The sequence below is a fragment of the Erpetoichthys calabaricus genome, chromosome 5 (assembly GCF_900747795.2).
Source record: "Erpetoichthys calabaricus chromosome 5, fErpCal1.3, whole genome shotgun sequence".
NCBI classification, from domain to species: Eukaryota; Metazoa; Chordata; class Cladistia; order Polypteriformes; family Polypteridae; genus Erpetoichthys; species Erpetoichthys calabaricus.
Window position 1 is genome coordinate 81014133 of NC_041398.2, and position 14426 is coordinate 81028558.

Here is a 14426-nt window from a genome sequence, read left to right on the forward strand (position 1 = left end):
CAGGCACCTTCTTCATAAACTATACTTTGTAGATGCTATCAGGTTAGGCTTCGGTCCCCTCTACTCCAAATATGGAATAAATGGAAAATGGATGCACATCTATTACTTAGTAAAACTATGCACCTCTGGACTAGGCATATAATTATCCCCTGCCAAGTTCACTATGTCTTACAAATGACAACAAAAAATGGCATATTGACTTGTGTGGCCATAATATTGTATGTGCCTTCTCATTTTTCCCACAGAAATATAACACATTCTTAAGAAAGAAAACTAAGAAGTAGGTTCCTCAAGTCCTCAAGTGTCCATGCTGAGCATACAAATCTGTTACAGAGGTTGAAACAGCTCATGGGTTTTTCACCATTGGAAGAAATGAGACCACAACTGGAGACATATATTTGTATATACTGTATAGCCATTGCCAGGAGGACGGGGTTTGTTGCATCTGGTAGATAGATGTTCTCCACTGACTACTAACAAACAGTATAGATCTCATCATGTATTTAATCTTATTTTATGAAAGTGTGATCAGCCAGAGGACCAGTGTATCAGTCTTACCAAACTTATTGACAAAAGATGCAGAGTAATCCCAAATTCCACAATTTAGGCCGAGAGTGTGTTCACGGAGCTCATAGAGTATTTCATCCATCTCAAATGTAGCCAAAACATTTTCTATTAAGACAGTGGCCTTAATACTGCCACATGGTAAGCCCAGCTAGTCAAAGAGAAAAACAGCACAAGTGAGGTTCCACTGGAATGACTTGTCACTTATTAGGATTCAAATAGGGGTTGCTTGCTGACCATGGCACCCCTGTCAGATTTCAGTTCCACATGGAAGAAAAAAAACCTGTCTATATACATACATTACCTTTTCTTCAGTCCAAGCAAAAATATCATTCCACAGTCTTGCTTCATGGTGACTTTCAATCTGAAAAGCATACATTTTGTAATAGATGGGTTAAAACACTTACACAAGCTACTCTGCTGGAAGATCTCTTCATCGTATCACAAACACAATGCCTTATTTTTTACTTACACAAGCACAAATAAATTTGATGTATTGAGTGTCCGGTTTTCTAGGGGGTTATTCAAAGACAAACCAGTAATGATTGAATGAAGCCACTAAATAACAATAATTTAATAAAATTCAGTGTAGAATATGAGCACCTACAACTTGCAGGAAAGGTATTCATATTTACATTGAGGGTAAACTTAATTGTGTAGATACTTTTCATCCATCTTTTAATCTATTTTTCCAACCTGCAAATCCAGGGCAGGGTCACAGGGAAGCTGGAGCCTATGCCATCAAAAGTGTATACCATCATGTTGTGTTCCACCATGTTCCAAACTCTAACTGAATAGTTACTAACTGTAATATCCATCCATCCATCCATTATCCAACCCGCTATATCCTAATTACAGGGTCACGGAGGTCTGCTGGAGCCAATCCCAGCCAACACAGGGCACAAGGCAGGAAACAAACCCCGGACAGGGTGCCAGCCAACCAACTGTAATAAAGTTATTCTAATTTTAAAGCAAAAAAAGCTCTTCAGATTGAGCATACTAATATATCTCACTATCTGCATAAAAATATGTTCTTTGAAAACTTTTACAGTAGAACTTTACCAGCATTAATTGATAAAATAATATCCCCCAACTTAATCCAGATATAGAGTAACACTCAGACCCAGAGAAAAAAAGTATGGATAACAATATTATACTGAAAGACTTAATGGGTATCCTCAAAACTTTATAATCTAATTCAGGATTATTGGGGGTTAATGCTGTTTAAACAGCAAGAAACAGCCCTATGCAGGATGCCTTTCCATCACAGTGCCTAAACTCGTACATATGCCCTCCCACACTCACTATGGGGAAAATTTAGAATTGTCAATTAATACTGTAAGTCAGTTGGGGACGTGGGAGGAAAATCCATGCTGACATGGGAGGCACATGCAAACTCCACACTGACTATGACTAGCTGTCAGGTTCAAATGCAGAATGCTGTGTCCGTTGAACTGCAGTGCTAACCATGCCACCTACAGTAAGAAATAAATTGTACCTAAAATAAATATGCAAGTATACAAATATAAAATACAATAAAGAGTGTTTTTAGGCTTTCACATTTTTAATAATTGTTCAGGATGTTTATGGTCTATGCCTCTTAGCCATAATGTGACAACTTCTTTGATTGTTTGACTGGTGCATTATAACTGGCGATGCTCCCTCACTCACCTTGAGCATTTTGAAAACAATACTCTTTAGGCATTTTCTGCTGTGTGTTCTTCTTATCTGAGTTGTGGACACCCTAGCTGATGGAATAGGAGTCTGCATTTTTTTTGATTGTCCCCAATCCACAGGTACTATAAGGCCCTGTCTAATAAATGACATTAGCGGCTGATTAGAACCCTCTAGCCAGCAGGGTGGCCTGCTATCATATTAGTTCATTAGTCCATTAGAGTTTGCTTATGACTGAACTACAATCTGAAAAAATCCACTGCAGTATCACCAAATATCAATGATGTTCACAAAAAGAGTGTATCTGACATGAGCATAGAAAAGCTAAAAGAAGAGGAAAAAATTGTTTTAAAAAAGTAGTTTTCAAGTTTTAACAGTAACTTTTTCTCACGTTGGGGGTACAGTTTTAAGAACAAAGGTGAAAATTTGCATCTCCTAAAAACTAGGGCCAGTTCTCTCACAAAGTAATCGTTTGACGTCAGCATTACAGCTTTGAAACTTTCCCATTATAATCTTTATGAGAATCCATTCATTTTTACCCTTCAGTGACATTTTCAGTCTGAAATAAGAAATACAGGTAATGCACAGATATAGCTGCACAGATGTAATGAAACAAATGATACACATTGATCAAAGGTGTATTTTGCTGCAACTTTGTAGAAATACTTTGGACTCTACCCACCTTAGACAAATAAAAGAATGGACCACTTTTGTTCTCAAATAGTAGTTTGCCATTGTGGTACACCAACAGACCATAATCAAACAAAGGACCTGGAACCTCCTTTCCTTGCACCTAAGAAAGCCCAAAATGTTTACCAATAACAGCTTGGAACATGCATACAAAACAGAAAACAGATCAGCAAAAGTGTATACCATCATGTTGTGTTCAACCATGTTCCAAGCTCTGGGTCTCAGCATTAACACTGGAGCTTCTGAGATGTGAGGTGTATCTGGGAAAAGAGCATAGAAATATGTTTCTGATTGCTTTGTACAAATGTTTACTGTGAAATTGGCTACCTTAAAGAAACACTGATCTATTAAATCCATGATGTACTGTGAGCAGTTGTGTTGGAAAAATTCATCAGTGCTCACAGTTGCCCACATCTATTATAGACCAGCTTTCAATCGAGAATCAAAATTCCCTTGCTTGCTAATTTTACTGTTAACAAAAAAGTGCCATAACTTTAATACTCTTACTTTCTAGAGGACAAACATACTGTTAACTCTGGTAAGTTGGTAAGGAATAATACCTGCATTAAAAAATAAATAAATAAGTCCAGCCATGAATCTTTTTTCTTGCTGTGTTTTCCACTTTTATGGATAAGAAAGCTCATACCTTAAGAGTAAAGCTTTTCCTGCAAGCCACATGAATGTGCAGCACCCCCTTTTGTTTCCCACCCTGTGTATTTACACAGTATTGTATTTACTGTAACTGTTATGCTTATCTCCATTGTTTGGACCCCTTTCAATGCTATGTTCATCTAGAATTTTGTTGATAAAGATTTTAAGCTTTATAATTAAATATTTTAATAACAATGAACACAATGAAGTGGGAAGCCTGAATTCCACATCTGGAAATTGTCCGTTGTCACACAGGTGCGATTAGGAGGGAGCTAAGTGGCCCAAGTGGCGGTAATTACCCACCAGGCCAGGGGGTGGCGGGGTGCACTAAACCTACCTCTGTTATCTCTGCAGGCCAAATACAGGAAAACCTGCCTTATTCAATGTCACTTCCGTTTCCAGCACCCAGATTGACGTCCCTTCCACTTTTGGCTTATAAAGTCGCCATCTTTTTCTAACCACATCAGTTCAGTTTTGGAACTCAACCAGAGCACATCATTGCTTATCTCTTTGAAAGAGTATGCAAGACTCCACATTTGAAAGAAGTATCATGAAGAAGTGAGGCAGCACCTCTAATGTTCGTGCAACCATTCCATGATACATTTGTTTTAAAGAGCTACATGTCTAATAAAGTAATGTTTCAGGGTCACATTCATAAGCAAAACATCGACTGGATTCTCCTTCTAGAATTCATTATCCATTTTTACATTAGCCAAACTGATCCATGCAGGCCACATTATTGCTACACTAGTTGATCCAGCATTGCTTAAATTTTGGTTTATATATATATCTTGTTCATGTTCCAAAACAGAATTAATTGTAAAATTGCATATGAATTGGTTCTGGCTGTTAGGATCTCACTGTTGAAATTACATGGAAAACAAAAAGCTGTATTAAATGCATTCCCAATGTTTTTACGATGAGAGAGATGTCACCAAATTGTTGCATGGTGTAATTCTATTGTCTCTTTTTAGTAAATCAGGCATTTGTGACAGACATTTTGAATATAAGGGTGAGGTCACATCTTATAAAGTACAGTGTAATAATAATCAATATTCATGCTTCACCATGCAGTGTAGCACACAGTCAGTCTTGCTTGCCACCTTTAAGTTGATCTTATGATTTTATTTGATTATTTACCTCATTATTTAAATTGTGTATACTGTATGAGTAATTAGGCAAGCAAACATTCATTGCACTGATGTGCATATAACAATATACTTACCTTTGAAATGATGTCGGACTGCTTTATAAACATTAAAAAGCCCTTTAATTTGATTGGAGTATGTTGGACAATTTCCATCATCAAAGTCAACCTAATAAACCAGCAGTTAGTGTTTTTGCAATATCGAGGATAACTTAAGCTACACATTTATCCATAATGTTTCACTAGACACAAAAATGGGGCAGAGGCATACAAGTGTGACAAAATAACCAATTTAAGATACATTATAAAACAAAAAATAAGATTTACAATATATAATACGATTATGACATGAAATCACAAAATGGCATGCCTTCATGAAAGTGTTATACAACAATAGCAATAAGGGCCAAATATTTGAGACATAGAAGCATGTAACGTAACGTATGCTTAGAAATCACATCATTACAAAAGAAAAAAAAATAATACAAATTTCTGGATCAACTTATTCTAATATATGTTCACAGTAGCAATAACCTACTGTATCTTGGAAGCATCAGGTGCAAAGTAAGAGCCAGCTGTGGATGGGGTGCTAGTGTATTGCATGGCACAAATGTGAAAACTCATGCAGGTTACTTAGACTGGGTCTGGGTGGGTGTGTATGTGTGCCCATCACAACTCTGAAATGGATTTAGAAAGTTTGAGAATATTATTTTAAGGATGGCAATTTAATTTATCTATTTGATGTTTCTGTAATCAGTCTAGCCTGAAAATCTTTGGCATAGGAATCAAAGTAAAACCTACACATGTAGGAGGTACAGACTGCACATCTCTGCTAACGGAAAGTAGTTGAATATAAGTAGCATGTATTGTGCTGTGGTGTATTTATAAGCTGCACTCTATATGCACCATAAATAAACATTCATTCATCCACTTACTGAATACACTAATTACAGCAGATCATTTCTAATCCAACACGAGTCACTTGGAAAGGGTCAGCACAATGAGTTGAGCACAGCTGCCTCACAACTCTGGGAACCTGAGTTCACTGTCTGTGTAGATTTTGCATGGATTTACTTCATGAATTCCTGAATCTTTTCATATTCTAAAAGTGTGCATGTTGGTGTAGTTGGCTTAACAAGTCACTGTGAATGAGTCTCAGCATGTATGTGAGTATGAATTGCAAATCACTTGCTTCCTGTGTAGCGGTGGTTCTTGGATTGTGCCCATTACAAGGATAGGTAATGTCTCTATGTGAGCACTTTGGTCAGCGGCTGTTGTATGTAAAGTGCTTTATAAATAAAGTTGACTTGACTATATAATAGAAAAAGCACATTCAGAATGGAAGGCAAATTATGCAATTCGAAACTTACAGTTAAACCAAAGTCCTGATTATTTTTAACAACTTTCAGTTTATTATACCTGGAATGTTTTCAACACTCTGAAATGACACAGGCAAAATTAAATACTGTACAATTCAGCCTAAGAAACTGTAATGGCCAGAAAGAATATAAATCTGTTTTTTTTTACGGTATGGATCAGCTAAATACCTCTCCATTCTATTCACCTGAACAGTTCAATTTTAAATTTAGCTTTAAAGTTTGTTTTGGTTCAAGTGTCATAAATAGTTCTTTTAGTGGTTATTTTATCCATTTATACTGAATATTTACCTGACACTGCCTGAACCTCTGTAAATTGAAAATTTCCTTCTAATATTCATTGTTTGCTTTTAGTTAATGTTTTCCAAGTAGTGTTATTTGTAATTCAAGACTAATTATGTATACCTGTATTCCCTGAGCATCTGACTTCAGAGCTTTAAGAAAACGCTCAGTGTCACATGGTGCAAGATCTCCCACATCTACGTGTCTATTCTGCAGTCTCTCAGGTACTGGAAGAATCTTCCACTCCTTGTCATCTCTGATGTGCGAGGTGAGACTTGAAAATTCAGGGAGGTCTCCAGACACATCCAAATGGATTTTTCTGGCTGCCCTCTGCAGTAAAACCTAGGACACAAATTTAGCCAAATGTTAGATGGTCATCAACAAACACATTCCTAAGTCCTACGAAAACTGTCTTATTTAACAACTACGATGGTGAAAACGATTGTAAAATGCTTTATGCATAGTACAAGACGGTTACACAGAAGCATACAGTATTTCTAAAGCTACAACCTATTCAGCCATTGGGGAGTCTGAGTCTTTAGATAGATAGATAGATAGATAGATAGATAGATAGATAGATAGATAGATAGATAGATAGATAGATAGATAGATAGATAGATAGATAGATAGATAGATAGATAGATAGATAGATAGATAGATACTTAAGTCTTTTAGTTTAACTACTTAGTAGAAAAGTCTACTAACTTGTACTGGTGAAAGAATATCTATTTCTGAAATTTAATTTAATGGATGGAGAAGGAAGTAGCACAGTAGTTAGCACTGCAGCTTCTCAGATTGAGCATCCTGGATTTGAATCCAACACCCAGTCATGTTCAAGCAGTGTCTGTATGTTCTCTCTGTGTCTGTATGGCTTTCCCCCTGGGTTCTCTGATTTTCCTCTCAAAGGCATGCAGGTTACTTAGACTGGGTCTGGGTGGGTGTGTATGTGTAATAGTGGGTCCTGCAATAGTCTGCCGCCGTGTCCTGAGCTGTTTCCAGCCTTGCCAAGACAGGTCCTGGCCCATTACAACCTTGAGAACCTGGAATCACCTGGTTCTTTTAAGCTTGTGATGGGTGATTTTAATTTATGCAGTATGGAGTCAGTATTACCAAATTATCATCAATATGTGAATATTAACACTAGAGGGGACAAAACTCTGGACAAGTGCTATGGAAATGTCCCTAATGCCTACATATCGCATCACAGAGCAGCCCTGGGTGCGTCTGACCACGTCGTTGTTCATCTTCTCCCGAAGTACAAACAGAAACTGAAACAAGAAAAACCAGCCATACGAACAACACAAAACTGGTGCAAGGAAAGTGTAGAGGAACTGCAGGAATGCTTCTCCAGTGCAAATTGGGATCTGCTGACATCCTCACAGTCACTGAATGAGGCCACCTATACTGTCAGCGAATATATTCAATTCTGTGAGTCTATGATCATTAAGAAAAAATCTGTCAAGGTGTACCCAAACAGTAAGCCATGGATCACTAAAGAGGTTAAAGCATTACTATTGCAAAATCAACATGCACATCAAGAAAATAAGTTAGAAGATAAGCGAATTTTACAGCAAAGGATTAACAGGTTAATTAAACAAAATAAAAAGATGTACGGGGAAAAAATCAAGAGGTGGTTCAATGATAACAATCCAAAGCAGGTCTGGAAGGGACTAAAAACAATTACAGGACTGGGCCCTAAAAAGAATGTGGATTTTCCAGCTGACAAAGACCACAAGCTTTTAGCTGATGAACTGAATAACTTTTATGCCAGATTTGAAACAAGTGATTTCAGCACCCAAAATACAGAAATAAAGGAAATGCTTTATAAAAACACCAGGTATTCTGCTGTGAGTGGGTTCAGTTTAACTTAAGTGGAAAAAGGCTTGCGGCAGGCCAAAACAAACAGTGCAGTGGGACCAGACGGCATAACAGGTCGGCTCTTAAAGTCTTGCTCTAAGCAGCTCTCCCCAGTTTTTCATTTGCTTTTTAACTGGTCTCTGACCTGTGGTATTGTACCTAATCTGTGGAAACAATCAATCATTACCCCTGTATCTAAGGTTTCTAGGCCAAGCTGTTTAAATGACTATAGACCAGTGGCACTTACATCTATTCCAATGAAATGCTTTGAACACTTGGTGAAAATCATTTTAATGACAGAGACAAAGTCTTTTCAAGACAACAATCAATTTGCTTATTGTGCAAACAAAAGTGTGGAAGATGCTCTGCTTGTTATCTTACATCAAATCTATACCTTTCTTGATCAGCCTGGTTCATATGTCAGAGCACTATTTTTGGATTTTTCTTCAGCGTTCAATATTATACAGCCTCATATACTGGTTGGGAAATTAAACAGTATAAATGTAAACCCATTCATCACACTATGGATTCAGAACTTTCTTTTAAATCGTTCACAGACAGTTAAAGTTCAGGACACTTTTTCAATACCCATTCATTCAAACACAGGAAGTCCACAGGGGTGTGTCTTATCACCATTACTGTTTACTCTGTACACAAGTGACCTGAGACAGAACAATGACCACTGCTCCATTATTAAGTATGCGGATGACACCATGATCATAGGATGCATATCTGGGGAGGATGAAAGCCACTATCTAAATCAAGTGGACTGTATGGTAAACTGGTGCAATAAAAACTCTCTCACTCTGAATGTAAAAAAGACCAAAGAAATGATATTTGATTTTAAGAGACAGAAATCTGTATGTTCACCTATTGTAGTTCTGGGAGAGGAGGTAGAAATAGTGAATGAATATAAATACTTAGGAACTTACCTAGATAACAATCTTAACTGGAATACAAATACAAAAAAAATATTTTCTAAATGCAACCAGCGCTTATTTCTCCTCCATAAACTCAAACTATTTAAAGTAGACAAGGACCTCATGTTGTCCTTCTATCACAGTATGATCCAGTCTGTGATCACTTTCTGTTTCATTGCCTGGTTTAATAGTCTAACAAACCAAAACTCAAAAAAGCTCCAGCAGATTACGAAGTATGCAGCTAAAGGTATTGGGGCTGATGTAGATGATTTGACTAGTGTGTGTCAAGAGGACAATGCTAAAGAAACTGGAAATCATCTCAACTGATGACAGACATCCATTACATGTAGAACTAAACTTCAGTAAATCAGGAAGGATAGTTGCTTTGAAAACCCACACAAATCGCTCCAGAAACTCCTTTCTTCCTAGTGCCATACAACTTTTCAATAAGAAATATCGGAGATAATGTTTAAGGTTTTGATATATATCCTGTTACCTTTTTTTTTTTTTTTGGTGTAAATATGTTTTATCTAACTGCCTTATCTTAACCTTTCTTATTTCTATTTGTCTGTTTTATTTCATTCTGTCTGTTACCTGTTATTAGATGCAACTGAGAAGGCAAATTTCATGTTTTCCTGTGTAAACATGACTAAATAAAGAAACCTAAACCTAAACCTAAACCTGAGATGGATTAAGAAAGTTTGAGAATGTTATTTTAAGAATGGCAATTTATCTGTTTGCTATATCTCTAAAATAGATCACTTGTAAGCAATTGTGTTTCATTTTTTATGGCCTGCCAGAAGTTCACAATTTCAAACCTGCCAGACTGTCAAACAGTATGAAAAGCTCTTTTTACACTCACCCTGTATGAGGCAAATTGCCTCCTTCCATTTACAGTTGGCATTAATCCCTTTGTTAATGTTTAATTTTTCAGACTTCAAATATCACATATCCCATAAGAACAGGAGCAAGGCACACTTCATGAATAACAAGAATTCAAAATGAACTCTTGCCAATTCTTGTCACATGTCATACAAGTAATAATAGTGTAATTAATTGGAAAGAAAACTACACAAAAAAAACTTTAAAAAGTCAATTTGTTCAAGTGGACCACGTTGTCCAGTGTTCCACATGATCTTCTCTCATACTTCTTTTCACCATCACTTACCTTCTCCACCTTACTGTCAAATGTTGTGATAAGCTCTGCAAGAAATTGTATGCAATCAGTGGTAAACAGCGTTTGGTGTTCAAATTTTAGATCTCTGGGTGGATCTTCAAGTACTACTCCTGGTACCATCTGTTTAGACAAAGATGCACACAAGTTTAAATGAGTTTCTTTAAGAATAGACCTTGGAAAAGAAAAATGTCAGGGAAGCTATTCTATAAAAGACCATAAGATCTAAAATCAATGTAGCATTAAAATTCCATGGTAATGGAATGATTTCACTTAGAATCAATATATTAACAAGACAAACCTTTAATGACAACAAAGACAATTCATGAAGATTATTGATGTTTACAGGGAAATGTTCTACCACTTTAATTATGAAACCTCACCATTAAACCTTATTTTACAACTTGTTAAACTTCCTGGCTGCTTTAGTTTTTAATGTATGAAAACCATTAATGCACTTCTCGATTGCTCTGACTTTTGACATTGGAGCCTCATAGGCTACCAATGGGCATGGCTAGAGTTCTTAAAGTTTCTTATTTCTCAATTATGGAAACATCAATCAGTAAATGCCTGTAAACTGTTGTATTTGAAGTAGGGATGTGATGTTTATTGTTTATCTACAACTTAATACGTTTGTTGTAGTCAGTTAAACGTTTAACTCATTAAGACAGGGGTCTGCAATTATTTTTACCTGCAGGACAGTTTTATTCTGCACAGTGCATTCAGGGACAAAACTCTTTAGCACTAGGGCTCCATCAATCTCTTGATTTTTACACCCTCGTAGTGAAATGTACAGCCATAGCACATTACTTTCTTTTATTACATGTAATTTTAAAATTATATTTAATCACATTTAGTATACAATGTAAGGTGCTGTAACTTTAGTGTTACATAAGCAGTGGTGCTAATCCTCTATGTGCTCATATACTCAGTGTTTTACAGAAAAAATTGAATTGAAAAGTGACTAAAGTGAAAATTGATTGGATTTGGCTGGCTGTGGTGGCTGCTTCATGGCTGGGTCTGCATGAATGCCAGCAGTATGATTCATTTTCCTTTGAGCTTTACCTCGAAAAACGCTGCTCAGCACAGAAAAGACTGTGGTTTAATCATTTTTTTTAATTTGATGATGGCCCTGTTTTGTTGTAGTTTCCTCATACTGTTGCAGTAACAAGCTCAAAATTTATATCTACCTAAATAAGATCATGACTGTAGGTGGATGGAAACTAATATTTGGGATGGGCAGTAATGGTATTAAGGCTGTTGACTGCTACTGTCGGCAAGTACTTCTATGCATTAATGACTAAAATTTCTATTTTTAGTTTTCATCATTGAAAAGATTTTAATGTTACCTTCCTTTTTTGGTCATTAGTGTATTACAATGAGTGAAACAAATAAACTGATAAGTGCAGCATCACATTAATATCAATTGAAAATTTTTAAAAGGTTTATGACACTTTAGGACAAAAAGGTAATACATAGATGAGTTTTTGGGGTCACAAAACTGTACTAAATATAATGAAAGACTGCAAAAGGGATCCTTCAGTTTTGGCATTGTTTGGTGTGTCTTATCTCTTATCTACAGTGGCCTTGTTGTTGTATATAGTACATCTAAATCAGTGTTATAGGACTCTACAGAATTGGGCCTCATGATCTGCTAAAGCTGCAAAAATGATGACATCAGGTATCTCCTGACTACCTATAAGGTAAGTCTCATTAGTCTCAAAAGAATTACAGGTATATATGGCTTGTTCAAAATAGTTCCTCAGTTTTCCTGTTGTTATGCATTTTTTGTCCTGCATTTAATAAGACCTTTTTGCAAGAAGGGTGCCAGGGTGTGCACCCAAGTCATCCTGATGGTAGATCTGGCCATGAAAATACTGTTCATGGTCCCAACCCAGCACAATTACCACAATTGAGGAATCATACACAAAATTATACATAAAAATAAAAAACACAAATTCTCGACTAATGACAGCATGGAAATTATAAAGAGGTAGTGTACATGAAGGATGGGACCCTAGCATTTCAGCAAGCCATAAACAAAAATGGTCAGCATTTAAAAAAAACTCATAAATATTTTCTTTCTTACGTTAATGCATTATACAAATTTACACAGGCAATGCCAAGTTCTTTGGTCAGTTCTCCTATTTGTTGTGAATAGAAGATTCCAAATCATGTTGTAGATTGTCAATAAGTGCTTGCACTTTGTATGACCCTGGATGCTTGTTACTTAATTTTTCATAAAAGTGAGTATTATACAAACACAACAAATTCAACAAGTAAAGTATCTGAAAAGTGCATACAGTGGAAAAAAAAACTTCAGATACATTTTTCACATTTGCATAAAGACATATAATCAGTGGCCAATTGGCCATGGCATTATTTTACCCATATTAATGCTCTCACAGGTTGGCACAAATTTTACATACACTGTACAAGCCGTCTACCAATAAATTGAATTGATAGTTCCTGAACCCTTTGAAAAATATAATGGCAACAAAACAAAAATCATTCTAGCCTGATTTGAGTTCTTACTGGAAAAGGGGCATTTACTACTGAAGCGATAGAATAAGTACACACACATTTTGTGGTCAACAACTTAACATCATATATGTATCATGTGTATGCTATGGCTTATGCTATGAGTAAGACGAGACCATGCAACATTACACCCTGATTCCAAAAAAATATTATGAGCTTTGACTGTCCAGACACCAGTAACTGCCAGCCTAGCAGAATGCACCTAATATCAAATCCATGTTACAACCTTCCTTGGCTCAAGGCACCCATTTCAGTCTGTAATCCTCTCTTTCAAGCTGACCTATGAAAGCTGACCCTCTGGATTTTAATGCAGTACATAGGGCTGGGCTCTACTATAACAACAATAAATACTTCCCCAAGAAAAAAATACATGAATTAGTTTATTTATATTAGACAAGTAAAAGTAAAGATGGCACTGCAGGATTCAATATCTGATTTCTTCCTAGTATAGAATTCTTCTTCTTAAGCTTTTTAAACTATAGCTAAGCATTTTTATTTTTTGAATTTGTCACTACAGGTATGTCCAAAATAGCTTCCTCACAGTATTTAGTAAAATGAGTTTTGTGAACAAAGCATTAACAATATAACTGTGAACTTACCGTCATTTACAGTGCTGCTGTTTCAGGCTGCTCTACAATTTTGCTAAAAAATGGTAAGACAAAAAGACAGTGTTTACAGAAAGGTCAAAGTCTTTGTTGATTATTCAAGCCATGGCCAGGATAAAGGGCAACATTCACTTGAACTATGCACTTCAAAACCTGGCTTTTGTAAAGTGAGAATAGTTCTATTTTATTAGAATATAGATTAGTTTGGTGCACAGCCTTATAGCTCTAGGTTTCAGTTCCTTATTTTATCGAATTTACCTGTCCCCTCAGGGTCAATTTGTTTTCTGAAAAGATATTAAGGCCTTCTAACACATTGCAAAAAGAAGCATATTAGGGTAATTGGTGTCTATAAATTGACACAGAATAAGTATGTTGTGACATTCATTGGCATCCATTCCAATATGAGTTCCTATTTTGAATCCACTGCTGAAGACATGGGGTTCCAACTCTGGCTCCATGCAACCCTGTAAATGAAAAAGAAGGCTCAGAAAGTAAATATATTTCACACTTTACTTTGTGAATAAACTTTTAATTTAAAGCCTTCATTTCCTGTTCACTGCTGTGAACTAAATTAATTTAAAGATAACTGGAAACCTGGACACAATACTGAATAAAAGTATTACATTAAAAGCCAAACTCACTGCTAACCAGAGAAATTCAAAGTTCAGGACATTATCACAAGGATATATTTTGCAAGCACCTGAACAATGTAAACACAAAAAAATTCAACCAAAAAACTAATTTAGGTCTTTAAAATAAGTTTAGGATCCAGCCCAAACCTTATTATTGAGGGATACCATGTTGTTTGGTTGCTTACAGCACCTATCCTAAGATGTCATTTTAAATTTCTTGCTCCGCCTTCCATCAAGATTGTCCAATTCTTAATGTGATCTTAGGAAAAATGTGCAGGGGTGAACATCTACTGAGGAGGGCATTTAACAATGC

The 14426-nt window shown here is 36.1% G+C and overlaps 1 protein-coding gene across 2 annotated transcripts in view; it reads right to left on the minus strand.

The window, feature by feature from the left end:
* Positions 1-13558, minus strand: part of ugl (ureidoglycolate lyase) — a 35895-nt gene extending 22337 nt beyond the window's left edge. For both annotated transcript variants that reach the window (XM_028801698.2, XM_028801697.2), the window contains exons 1-8: positions 13476-13558; positions 10330-10458; positions 6508-6726; positions 4805-4895; positions 3112-3188; positions 2921-3031; positions 869-928; positions 559-715 (exon numbers count right to left, since the gene is read on the minus strand). In XM_028801698.2, coding sequence (XP_028657531.1) covers positions 559-715; positions 869-928; positions 2921-3031; positions 3112-3188; positions 4805-4895; positions 6508-6726; positions 10330-10458; positions 13476-13481 — 850 coding nt within the window. In that variant the 5' untranslated portion in view covers positions 13482-13558. The remainder of the gene's footprint in view (positions 1-558; positions 716-868; positions 929-2920; positions 3032-3111; positions 3189-4804; positions 4896-6507; positions 6727-10329; positions 10459-13475) is intronic.
* Positions 13559-14426: the final 868 nt, after the last annotated feature.